The sequence below is a fragment of the Oncorhynchus nerka genome, linkage group LG27 (assembly GCF_034236695.1).
Source record: "Oncorhynchus nerka isolate Pitt River linkage group LG27, Oner_Uvic_2.0, whole genome shotgun sequence".
Classification (NCBI taxonomy): Eukaryota; Metazoa; Chordata; class Actinopteri; order Salmoniformes; family Salmonidae; genus Oncorhynchus; species Oncorhynchus nerka.
The window spans coordinates 81,048,764-81,061,788 of NC_088422.1; the positions used below are offsets into that span (position 1 = coordinate 81,048,764).

At 42.1% G+C, this 13,025-nt stretch overlaps 1 protein-coding gene and 1 pseudogene across 1 annotated transcript; both read left to right on the forward strand.

Moving 5' to 3' along the window:
- The first annotated feature begins 1,003 nt into the window (after window positions 1-1,003).
- LOC115113780 (leukotriene B4 receptor 1-like) lies at window positions 1,004-2,533 on the forward strand (annotated as a pseudogene).
- Window positions 2,534-2,675: 142 nt separating this feature from the next.
- Window positions 2,676-5,504, forward strand: LOC115113779 (leukotriene B4 receptor 1-like). The gene has a single exon (XM_029641765.2). The coding sequence runs from the start codon at window positions 2,873-2,875 to the stop codon at window positions 3,929-3,931; it is 1,059 nt and encodes a 352-aa protein (XP_029497625.1). The 5' UTR covers window positions 2,676-2,872; the 3' UTR covers window positions 3,932-5,504.
- Window positions 5,505-13,025: the final 7,521 nt, after the last annotated feature.

Sequence of the window (13,025 nt, forward strand, 5' to 3'; positions counted from 1 at the left end):
ACTGTGGAAGTATTATGTTATGTAGATTATGTTACTGAGTTTGTGTTATCCTAGTTACAGTACTGATGACTAGTTTGTAATAGATTACATTCAGAACGTAACCTACCCATCCATAAAATCTAATACATTTGTTGAATTAATTCATGACAAACCCTGTTTACAACAGGTATAAAAGGTGCAGTCAAATGCTTATGCACTAGTTTCCTCAACAATGCAGTAGAGTAATCAATAATAACAATGAAAAGAGTCAATCCTATGTCAAATAAAATGTTATTTTTCACATGCGCCAAATACAACAGGTGTAGACTTTACCGTGAAATGCTTACTTGCAACAATGCAGAGTTAAAAAGTAAGATTTTTTTTTGCTAAAGAAAAATAGTAACACAATAAATTAACAATAACGAGGCTACAGTATATACAAGGAGTACCGGTACGAGTCAATGTACAGGGGTACAAGGTTGTTGAGGTAATATGTACATGTAGGTAGGGGTACAAATTACTAGGCAATAATAAACAGAGTAGCAACAGTGCATGTGAAGAGTGAAAAAGTGTGAAAGTGTGTCTATATGCGAGTGTGTGTAGGTAATATGCATGTATGTGTTTTGTGTGAGCGTATGTAGTGTGTGTGTGTGTTTTGTGTGTGTGAGCGTATGTAGTGTGTGTGTGTGTGTGTGCATGCATGCAAAAAAGGGGGAGGGTGGGGGTGGAGGGGGGATCAATGTAAAATGCGCCCAACACAATGCACTCACGCACAAAAAATAATTATTGTATAAACTGTAATGGGGAAGGCATACATCATCTACTGTAAAACATAAATACAATAAAAAAATACATCAAATATTTAACAACCTGTTCATTTTTCTTTGTCACATCTAGCTAACCACATTACTGTCACACTCAGACAGAAACCCTTGTTTGTTTTATAACCGAAGTAAAGTGACCGTTACTGCTTTTGAGGCCAAGGGTGATATAAGGAAGTACTCCCCAGACAAAATCATTATTTCTTAGGAAACAGCAGTTGACTGCAGTGCAAAATGAAGAGCTCGGGCTCCTCCATCTCAGACGATGATGATGCATTGTTTAATGAAATGTCAACCGTAGGGCGATCAGTAGTCTGTGTGATCCTGGGCCTGTCGTTCCTGGTGGGGGTCCCGGGGAACCTGCTGGTGATCTGGACCATCCTGAGGCACGTCCAGCAGCCTCTCCCACACCGTGGTGCTCATCCTCCACCTGGCTGCTGCAGACCTGCTGGTGCTCATCACCCTGCCCCTGTGGATCTACTCCCTGGCCCGCTCCTGGGTGTTCGGGGAGGCATCCTGTAAGGCCATGGTGTACATCATCAACACCTGCATGTACAGCAGCGTCTTCCTCATCCCCCTCATGAGCGTCGAGCGCTTCCTTGTCATCTGGTACCCGTTCAAGATGTTGCGTTGGAAGACCAAGGCCATTATGGACTCTGGGTTGTGGCTTTCCTTTTAGGGATCCCATCCATTCTTACCCGCTCCAACGATGAGATCGATGGGACTGAGCAGTGTCTTTTCAGGGAGTACAGCTCAGTGGCCCAAGAGGTGGTGTTCTTATGCCTGGAGACCTTGGTTGGCTTCGTGGTCCCCTTCTCCACCCTGGCTGTCTGTTCCTGTCTAGTAGCAACACACATGAGGACAATGCATTTCGGCAGCAGCAAACAGAAGTCGACAGTTCTGATCAGTAGTGTGGTGGTAGCCTTCGTTCTCTGCTGGCTTCCTCACCATGTCCTCAACACTGTAGACCTAGTCAGCATCCTGACAGAGGATCCAGATGATGTTGTGCCTGTTTCAGTGGCCCAGACTGCAATAGTGTTTATCTCTGGAGTGCTGGCCTTCATTAGTAGCTCTGTGAACCCTGTGTTCTATTCCTTCGCTGCAAGGAACTTCCAGGGCAGTCTCCAGGAGTCCCGCATGGTCAGGCTGTTCCAGGAACTCTCCTCACACACCTCCTCCAAGCTAAGGGGATCTGGCAACACAATAGGATCGGAAAACACAATGTCCTCAGTAAGGCCAGACTGCAACAATACCACAGACATAACTACCGTGTAGGACTACAGAGATGGTCGCGCTGGATAAGAGCATTCTGGATAAGTCGTTCTGGATAAGAGTGGCTGCTAAATGACTAAAATGTCAAATGAAAACTGTGACCTGATCATTGATTCAGATGTCAGCATTGATGAGAAATAAATATGTTTAGAATCTAGAAGTTTGATTAACAGTTATATTTTCATGATCATGGTACAAAATGTAGATATCGTTGTGGTCCTTGTGATATACGGTGAGAAAAGCTCACACAAGTAATTCAATTGTGACTATTTCAACACAATAAAGCGATTGCATTTGCTCATAAAGTGGTATAATCTAAATAACATTTATTCATGGTCATGTTACAATTCCTTGAATATTATTTGATTTAACCTTTATTTTGTCTTGAAATTCATGTTACATAAAATAACACACTGCCTTACTCTATTTGATCACAATAAAAACATATCATCTGATCTCAAGTTCATATGACTTCAATAAAGTAATTTGTGGTCAATACAATTGTTTGAACTCTTAAAATATCTCAGAAGATATATTTTTCCAGACAGTGCCACAATAAGGACCCACTGGATGACTCAGTGCTATGTCTCTCACAGAGTGATGGCTCTGTGAAAAACCAACCTCTTTCCTGTTCTCCTCAGCAAAGTTAAAGGGAAGTGAAAGCTTGCTGGTGCAGCACTTTTTTTCTGTCTGAGTATGTACACCAGATAGAAGGCACGTAAAGCGAGGTGAGGCAAGGCGATCGGCAGCATCAACCAGAACCGTTCGATCATCAGCTGTCTTCAGCTTCAGAGTCCACCATGGCTCCTGATGAGTTTCCTGGCGGGACAGTGGTGGCCTGTGTGATCCTGGGCCTGTCGTTCCTGGTGGGGGTCCCGGGGAACCTGCTGGTGATCTGGACCATCCTGAGGCACGTCCAGCAGCGCTCCCACACCGTGGTGCTCATCCTCCACCTGGCTGCTGCAGACCTGCTGGTGCTCATCACCCTGCCCCTGTGGATCTACTCCTTGGCCCGCTCCTGGGTGTTCGGGGAGGCATCCTGTAAGGCCATGGTGTACATCATCAACACCTGCATGTACAGCAGCGTCTTCCTCATCACCCTCATGAGCGTCGAGCGCTTTGTCGCTGTCCGACACCCCTTTGCCTCAGCCGGCTGGAGGAGGAAGAAGGCCTTGAATAAAGTTCTTCTTGTTCTGTGGGCTGCTGCGTTCCTATTCAGCACCCCGGTCTTTCCCACCCAGGTGGTGGAGGGGGACCCTGGGGAGGAGCATTGCCTGTACAGGGACTACACCTCAGACGGCCAGGAGGCAGTGTGTGTTCTACTGGAGACGCTGGTGGGCTTTGCTGTCCCCTTTTGCATTCTTGTGGTCTGCTACAGCTGTCTCTACAGCCGCATCGCACAGATTACCTTTAAGTCCAAGCGCAAGTCCATGGGGTTGATTGCAAGCATGGTAGTGGTGTTCGCATTATGCTGGACCCCTCACCACGTCGGCAACGTGCTCTCCCTCGTCATCCTCACCATCAAGGGGTCCCACCGAGAGGCCGCAGCGCGTATAGAGAGCGTCAGAACCACCATGACTTTCATTGCTGGAGCGCTCGTGTTCATCAGTAGCTCGGTCAACCCTTTGCTCTATGTGTTTGTGGCGCGTACGTTCCGGAGTTCCCTGAGGGAGACAGGCATTCAGAAATTGTTCTGGCACATCTCAAGCACAGCTCCCGGAGAGGGGACTAAAGAACTGTTCTTTGTGACCAAGAGACCAAGCATCTCTCAGACACAGAGCCACAGCTCGCAGTGTGTCACAGAGCCTAAGGAACAAATGGATGTACTTGTAAATATATGTGAAAATGTTTCTTCCTGAGATTGAAAATGATGTTTATCACATGTTTTTGATAAAGTTTGATTTGTCACATTGTTTCTATATGTTAATTAACTTAAAATGTAGAATAGCAATTGTTAGTAATGTCTATGTCAAACATGATGCATATAAAAACATTAAAATAGGTTCTGTATATCATTTTACCTATAGTGAATTTGAATTAACATTTGAACATATACACATTTTTCTATGTAGGTCCCACTGTGTTAGACACATTTTTCTATGTAGGTCCCTCTGTGTTAGACACATTGTTCTATGTAGGTCCCACTGTGTTAGACACATTTTTCTATGTAGGTCCCACTGTGTTAGACACATTTTTCTATGTAGGTCCCACTGTGTTAGACACATTTTTCTATGTAGGCCCCACTGTGTTAGACACATTTTTCTATGTAGGCCCCACTGTGTTAGACACATTTTTCTATGTAGGCCCCACTGTGTTAGACACATTTTTCTATGTAGGCCCCACTGTGTTAGACACATTTTTCTATGTAGGCCCCACTGTGTTAGATACATTTTTCTATGTAGGTCCCACTGTGTTAGACACATTTTTCTATGTAGGCCCCACTGTGTTAGACACATTTTTCTATGTAGGCCCCACTGTGTTAGACACATTTTTCTATGTAGGCCCCACTGTGTTAGACACATTTTTCTATGTAGGCCCCACTGTGTTAGATACATTTTTCTATGTAGGTCCCACTGTGTTAGACACATTTTTCTATGTAGGCCCCACTGTGTTAGACACATTTTTCTATGTAGGCCCCACTGTGTTAGACACATTTTTCTATGTAGGCCCCACTGTGTTAGACACATTTTTCTATGTAGGCCCCACTGTGTTAGAGACATTTTTCTATGTAGGTCCCACTGTGTTAGACACATTTTTCTATGTAGCCCCACTGTGTTAGACACATTTTTCAGTTGTGGTATAATGCTCATTTCATGCTCAAATGTTTTTATATTCCATGTGCCACAGAAGAAAGAGCTTCGTAGAAAAAAAGAACATAGTGTCACTGTATATGTTTGTCTGAAGCTATATGATATGAGTATAATGACTGAGTGTACTGTATGTATTCAGCTGCTTATCTTGAGGCCTTGCCTCAATGCATTTATTTTAGACCCTCCTGATCTGGATAGAATATATTTCACCCACAGCTTTAGCCTTCATGATAATGGCAGCCACAGATATCAGCCTCTTCCTGTCATACTGAGCTTTCCAACTGTCTTCATACTGATCATTTCATTGTTATAGTTGAAGTCAATGAACATGTGTATGTACCCCATGCCATATTTCTTGATATATTTTATTTAACCTTTATTTAACTAGGTAAGTCAGTTAAGAACAAATTCTTATTTATAATGACGGCCTACCCCGGACGACGGTTGGCCAATTGTGCGCCGCCCTATGGGACTCCCAATCATGGCCGGATGTGATACAGCCTGGATTCAAACCAGGGACTGTAGTGACACCTCTTGCACTGAGATGCAGTGCCTTAGACCGCTGCACCACTCGGGAGTCCTTTATGCATTTATTAAATAAAATAACTTATTAAAAAAAATATCACTTAAAAAAATGTGTTGAAAGTTTTTCAAAGACCATTTTTAACTGGGATGGTTCAAGCCCTGATTGCTGATTGGCTGACAGCCATGGTATATCAGATCGTATACCACGGGTATGGACAAAACATGTATTTTTTCTGCTCTAATTAAGTTGGTAACCAGTATATAATAACAATAAGGCACCTCGGGGGTTTGTGATATATGGCCAATATACCACGGTTTAGGGCTGTGTCCAGGCACTCCACAAAGCGTCGTGCTTAAGAACAGCCCTTAGCAGAGGTATATTCACCATATACCACACCTCCTTGTGCCTTATTGCTTAATTATAAGTGTTACAAAAATGTTTTTTCAGTTAGAAAGTATAAATTCTCTAGTTCTGTTGTTCCGGTCTACACGAAACATCTGTTCTGCGACAGCACGAGTCATGCTTTCAACTTCCCTCTCATCTACGGAGATTGCAACATGAAAACCTGCCTTGTGTCCCCTTTGACCATTGACGAAATGAGGAATTGTGTACTACTCTTTGGCACAGTCATATTGGATAGAAAACTAAATTGTTTTTGTTGGGCTAGGGGGTTTCCTATGTCAGCTAAATCTAGTTAAACATTTTATTCAAATAGGATATACATTTTATTTTCATCAATATCATACTATTGATTGTAAATGATGATCCAACAGTCCTTATAGTCCAATAGGTGGCAGTGTACCTATTTTCCAATGACTGTGGAATTCTGACACATTCACAAGTCATTGTCCTCTCTCTCCATTTAATAGCACAGTTTCTACATAACTTTTAAATGAACTGAAAATGAACCTGCCTAAAAGATGTACGCTAAGGTGTAATTTCACTATATATTAGGTAAGATGTGATTAGCTTTATATCTGTGTTGACCGTCAAGAGGCTCCACAGTGTCTCCGCATGTATTCTTCTGAAGGAGTGAGTCACGCAGCGTTTGGCTGGGAGTCAGACGGGGCTCTGTCTCATCCTGCTCTAGTAAGCTTGGCTCTATTCAATGTGTCACACTGTCACTCAGACACACACACACACACACACACACACACACACACACACACACTGAATGGAAGAATTACTGCAGGAGACCACTCCAGGGCTGGGCAGGGCAGCTTGTGTCAACACAACCCAATTACAGGACAACACTGCCTAAATAGTTTTTCACCTGCTCCTGTAGTATGTACAATATTCATGTAAGGGGTGCGGTGATCTCCTTTACCCTCTGTATATTTGTGAAAAATTATACTGTGACACTGTCTCCAGTAATCACAGCTGTGGGTGGTGGTGCTGGCTGCTGCCCCAGCAGGTGCTCCTGTCTTGTCTGAACCTAAGCCTAACCAATCAATGTGAATGTTTCAGCCAGCCTGTGGATGAGCCTGTGGCTCCTGTGGTCTTCATCACTGCTCTGGGGCCTGGGGCTGCTGACTAAAACCCACTGGTGTCACACTGACAGAGGCCGAAACAGCATGAGGCTTACCTCATCATATGACTGTTAACTAACCAATGGCCTTGGCTCATGTCTTGCTTCACTGATGTTTCTTGCATAGAGTGTAATAGGCTACACTCAACTGCACACTGAAAATGAGGTGTTGACACTGATCATCATCTCCTCTTTGACTTTCTGTGAGTCACAGTTATCGGTGTGACAATGTAATTATGGACAATTACAGAAGGTAAATGGTGTGACGTGAGTTATATGTGCAGAGCACATCAGCAAGAGGACTCTGCCAAGCTCTGAACGTGTGGTGCAAAATGAGAAAACAACCGTCAGTGTGTGAGAAAAAGTTAGCAGGGGGGTCAAACACATGTAAACCATAAGTCACAGCTTGCCAGAGTAGGATTGTCTCTCTAGTCTTGAGAGAATGGAAGTTCATTCAGAATTTCTCACCATTAACACTCACTGAAGGAAACACAAAACATAGAGACAGACTACGTTATGGCAATTCCCGTTATGTGTAGATAAAAACAAGTGGGAAATACATGCCAGTCCCATCATGCATCACAGTCCCATCATGCATCACAGTCCCATCATACATCACAGTCCCATCATACATGACAGTGCCATCATACATGAGTCCCATCATACATGACAGTCCCATCATACATCACAGTCCCATCATACATCACAGTCCCATCATACATCACAGTCCCATCATACATCACAGTCCCATCATACATCACAGTCCCATCATACATCACAGTCCCATCATACATCACAGTCCCATTAAACATGACAGTCCCATCATACATCACAGTCCCATCATACATCACAGTCCCATCATACATCACAGTCCCATCATACATCACAGTCCCATCCTACATCACAGTCCCATCATACATCACAGTCCCATCATACATCACAGTACCATCATACATCACAGTCCCATCATACATCACAGTCCCATCATACATCACAGTCCCATCATACATCACAGTCCCATCATACATCACAGTACCATCATACATCACAGTCCCATCATACATCACAGTCCCATCATACATCACAGTCCCATCATACATCACAGTCCCATCATACATCACAGTCCCATCATACATGACAGTACCATCATACATCACAGTCCCATCATACATCACAGTACCATCATACATCCCAGTCCCATCATTCACCACTGGTATGTTGTATGCATAGGCCTTAGGAAAAATAATGCATGCAACACCTCATACGGAATTTTGTATGTATAGGCCTTAGGAAATCTGTAATATAGGAAACCACCAACCATATAATGTCTTAAACACACTTTCAATGACACAGCAGGGCCTAAAAGCTTTCATCTGAGTTTCATACACTCAGTGCGAGGGAGACAGAGAGAGACAGAGAGCGAGAGAGAGAGAGAGAGAGTGAGAGAGAGAGAGAGAGAGACAGAGAGCGAGAGAGAGAGAGAGAGAGTGAGTGAGAGAGAGAGAGACAGAGAGCGAGAGAGAGAGAGAGAGAGTGTGAGAGAGAGAGAGAGAGAGAGAGAGAGAGAGTGAGAGAGAGAGAGAGAGAGCTTCACCAGAAGAATTTCAATGTGAAGGGATCCACCACTCCTGAGGCTTGGGGAAACAATAGGGTGAAAAGAGGTGATGAGACAAAAGTCCTTTCCTTTGTATTGTGTACAGCCCATAGTTACCTAAAGTACAGAGGAATGGGCCTAGAGAGCAACAAAACACACCATCCTGGGAACCAGGCCATGGATTAACAATTCACAGGGCTCCCAAGAGGCAGCAGACGTGTGCCATGTGCCTGGGCAAGTACCTGTAGGAATGTACAGAAGTTTTTTTTCTTGTAGCCTAGCTATGAGGTATGTATGTATAGGCCTTAGGAAAAATATTGCATGCAACACATTATACTATATGTTGCAGTGATGTAAAGTACTTAAGTAAAAATACTTGAAAGTACTACTTAAGTCGTTTTTTGGGGGTAACTGTACATTACTTTACTATTTCTGACAACTTTTAATTTTACTTCACTACATTCCTAAAGAAAATAATGTTATTTTTACTCCATACATTTTCTATGAAATGCAAAAGTACTCGTTACATTTTGAATGCTTAGTAGGGTGGGAAAATGGTCAAATTCATGCACTTATCAAGAGAACATCCACAGTTATTGCCTCTAATCTGGCGGACTCACTAAACACATGCTTTGTTTGTAAATTATGTCTGAGTGTTGGAGTGTGCCCCTGGCTATCCGTCAATAAAAAAACAAGTAAATGGTGCCATCTGGTTTGCTTAATATAAGGATTTTTTATTTTTATTTATACCTTTACTTTTACTTTCAATAATTAAGTATATTTTAGCAATTACATTTACTTTTGATACTTAAGTATATTTAAAACCAAATACTTTTAGACTTTTACTCAAGTAGTATTTTACTGGGTCACTTTCTCTTTTACTTGAGTAATTTTCTATTAAGGTATGTTTACTTTTACTAAAGTATGACAATTGGGTACCTTTTCCACCACTGGTATGTTGTATGCATAGGCCTTAGGAAAGATAATGCATGCAACACCTCATACGGTATGTTGTATGCATAGGCCTTAGGAAAATAAAATGCATGCAACACCTCATACGGTATGTTGTATGCATAGGCCTTAGGAAAATAAAATGCATGCAACACCTCATACGGTATGTTGTATGCATAGGCCTTAGGAAAATAAAATGCATGCAACACCTCATACGGTATGTTGTATGCATAGGCCTTAGGAAAATAAAATGCATGCAACACCTCATACGGTATGTTGTATGCATAGGCCTTAGGAAAATAAAATGCATGCAACACCTCATACGGTATGTTGTATGCATAGGCCTTAGGAAAATAAAATGCATGCAACACCTCATACGGTATGTTGTATGCATAGGCCTTAGGAAAGATAATGCATGCAACACCTCATACGGTATGTTGTATGCATAGGCCTTAGGAAAATAAAATGCATGCAACACCTCATACGGTATGTTGTATGCATAGGCCTTAGGAAAAATAATGCATGCAACACCTCATACGGTATGTTGTATGCATAGGCCTTAGGAAAAATAATGCATGAAACACCTCATACGGTATGTTGTATGCATAGGCCTTAGGAAAAATAATGCATGCAACACCTCATACGGTATGTTGTATGCATAGGCCTTAGGAAAGATAATGCATGCAACACCTCATACGGTATGTTGTATGCATAGGCCTTAGGAAAAATAATGCATTTTATGAGACATTTTCCCAAGACTTACTGTTGAGTTATTTTATGTCCTTCCACACAGGTGTGCTGTCACTCACACAACCAGTTTCTCTGAACAGATCCGACCACCAAGCCATAAGACTGTTGAACAGTTAATCAAATGGCTACCCTGACTATTTGCATTGACACACTTTTTATTTGCACTGACTCTGTTGCACTGGCTCTGTGCACACTCACTGGACTCTACCCACACACTTACATATACTACACTGACACACCAACACACATAGACTACTTAAGACAACATGCACTCACTCACACACACGCACACACACATTCACACACGCTGCTGTTACTCTGTTTATTATCTATCCTGATTGCCTAGTCACTTTTACCCCTACCTACATGTACAGTTGAAGTCGGAAGTTTACATATACTTAGGTTGGAGTCATTAAAGCTCGTTTTTCAACCACTCCACAAATTTCTTGTTAACAAACTATAGTTTTGGCAAGTCGGTGAGGACATCTACTTTGTGAATGACACAAGTATTTTTTCCCAACAATTGTTTACAGACGATTATTTAACTTAGAATTCACTGTATCACAATTCCAGTGGGTCAGAAGTTTACATGCACTATGTTGACTGTGCCTTTAAACAGCTTGGAAAATGAATGGCTTTAGAAGCTTCTGATAGGCTAATTGACATAATTTGAGTCAATTGGAGGTGTACCTGTGGATGTATTTCAAGACCTACTTTCAAACTCAGTGCCTCTTTGCTTGACATCATGGGTACATCAAAAGAAATCAGCCAAGACCTCAGAAAAAAAATAGTTGACCTCCACAAGTTTGGTTCATCCTTGGGAGCAATTTCCAAACGCCTGAAGGTACCACATTCATCTGTACAAACAATAGTACGCAAGTATAAACACCATGGGACCACGCAGCCATCATACCGCTCAGGAAAAAGATACGTTCTGTCTCCTAGAGATGAACATACTTTGGTGTGAAAAGTGCAAATCAATCCCAGAACAACAGCAAAGGACCTTGTGAAGATGCTGGAGGAAACGGGTACAAAAGTATCTATATCAACAGTAAAATGAGTCCTATAAATTTGTGGGCAGAACTGAAAGTGTGTGCGAGCAAGGAAGCCTATAAACCTGACTCCGTTACACCAGCTTTGTCAGGAGGAATGGGCCAAAATTCACCCAACTTATTGTGGAAAGCTTGAGGAAGGCTACCTGAAATGTTTGCTCCAAGTTAAACAAATACTAATTGAGTGTATGTAAACTTCTGACCCACTGGGAATGTGATGAAAGAAATAAAAGCTGAAATAAATCATTCTCTCTACTATTATTCTGACATTTCACATTCTTAAAATAAAGTTGTGATCCTAACTGACCTAAGACAGGGAATTTTTACTAGGATTAAATGTCAGGAATTGTGAAAAACTGAGTTTAAATGTATTTGGTGTATGTTAACTTTCGACTGTACATTGACTCGGTACCGGTACTCCTTGTATTCAGTCTCATTATTGCTATTTTATCTTGTTACTATTTCCTTAAAAAAAAGCTCATTTATCTTACTTTTTAACTCTGCATTGTTGGGAAAGGGCTCGTAAGTAAGGATTTCACAGTAAAGTCTACACCCGTTGTATTTGGCGCATGTGACAAATACGTTATTTGATTCTATTTTTTTAATTTATTCATTATTTTTACCAGGTAAGTTGACTGAGAACACATTCTCATTTACAGCAATGACCTAGGGGAGAGGGGGCGGATGAATGAGCCAATTATAAACTGGTGATTATTAGGTGACCGTGATGGTTTGAGGGTCAGATTCGGAATTTAGCCAGGACACCGGGGTTAACACTCCTACTCTTACGATAAGTGCCATGGGATCTTTAATGACCTCAGAGTCAGGACACCCGTTTAATGTCCCATCCAAAAGACAGCACCCTACACAGGGTAGTGTCCACCAATCACTGGGCTGGGGAATTGGGAAATTTTTTAGACCAGAGGAAAGAGTGCCTCCTAATGGCCCTCCAACAACACTTCCAGCAGCATTTGGTCTCCCATCCAGGGACTGACCAGTACCAACCCTGCTTAGCTTCAAAAGAAAGCCAGCAGTGGTATGCAGGGTGGTATGCTGCCAGCAAATAAATAGGAGCTTGACAAACCTGGTGATGGTTAGTCATTACCAGCCAGGGACATACATGTATTTTCTGTATTGGGCGGTGCAACAGAGTTTCACTTTCAAACTTGGCACAAGAGAAGCTAACATTCCTATATTCTTTGAAATACATGGACAGACGATATCATCGCATCAATGCTGGGTAATAAATTCTGCAGTCAAACTTGATCATTATGTAATTCAGCATTTTTACTGGATATGCGTTCAACAAAATTTAAACATGGCCATTTTGCTACTATTTCTGTTAAGTCTACACATACAATTTGATGCATACCTTGGATATATCCAACCTATGCACCACACAGAACACAGAATGCATTGCAACTGCCTGTGCAAAGCAATGCTGCAAAGGCAAACACAGTGATCTCTCATCTACCCTGGTACCCCATGTATATAGCATTACTCACTGTTTATGTATTCCTCCTGTTATAATTTTTCTGTTTTTCTCTACATTGTTGGGAAGGGCGCGTAAGTAAGCATTTCACTGTTAGTCTACAGCTGTTGTTTGCCAAGCATGTGACAAATAACGTTTGATTTGATTTTGATTTGAATGTAGCGTTTCTTCTGGTGTGCCAAATCGCAATTTCACTGTCGGTGTGATCGAGGCTTTAGGCGCTGCGCTACTTCAAAGATGTGTGAACAGC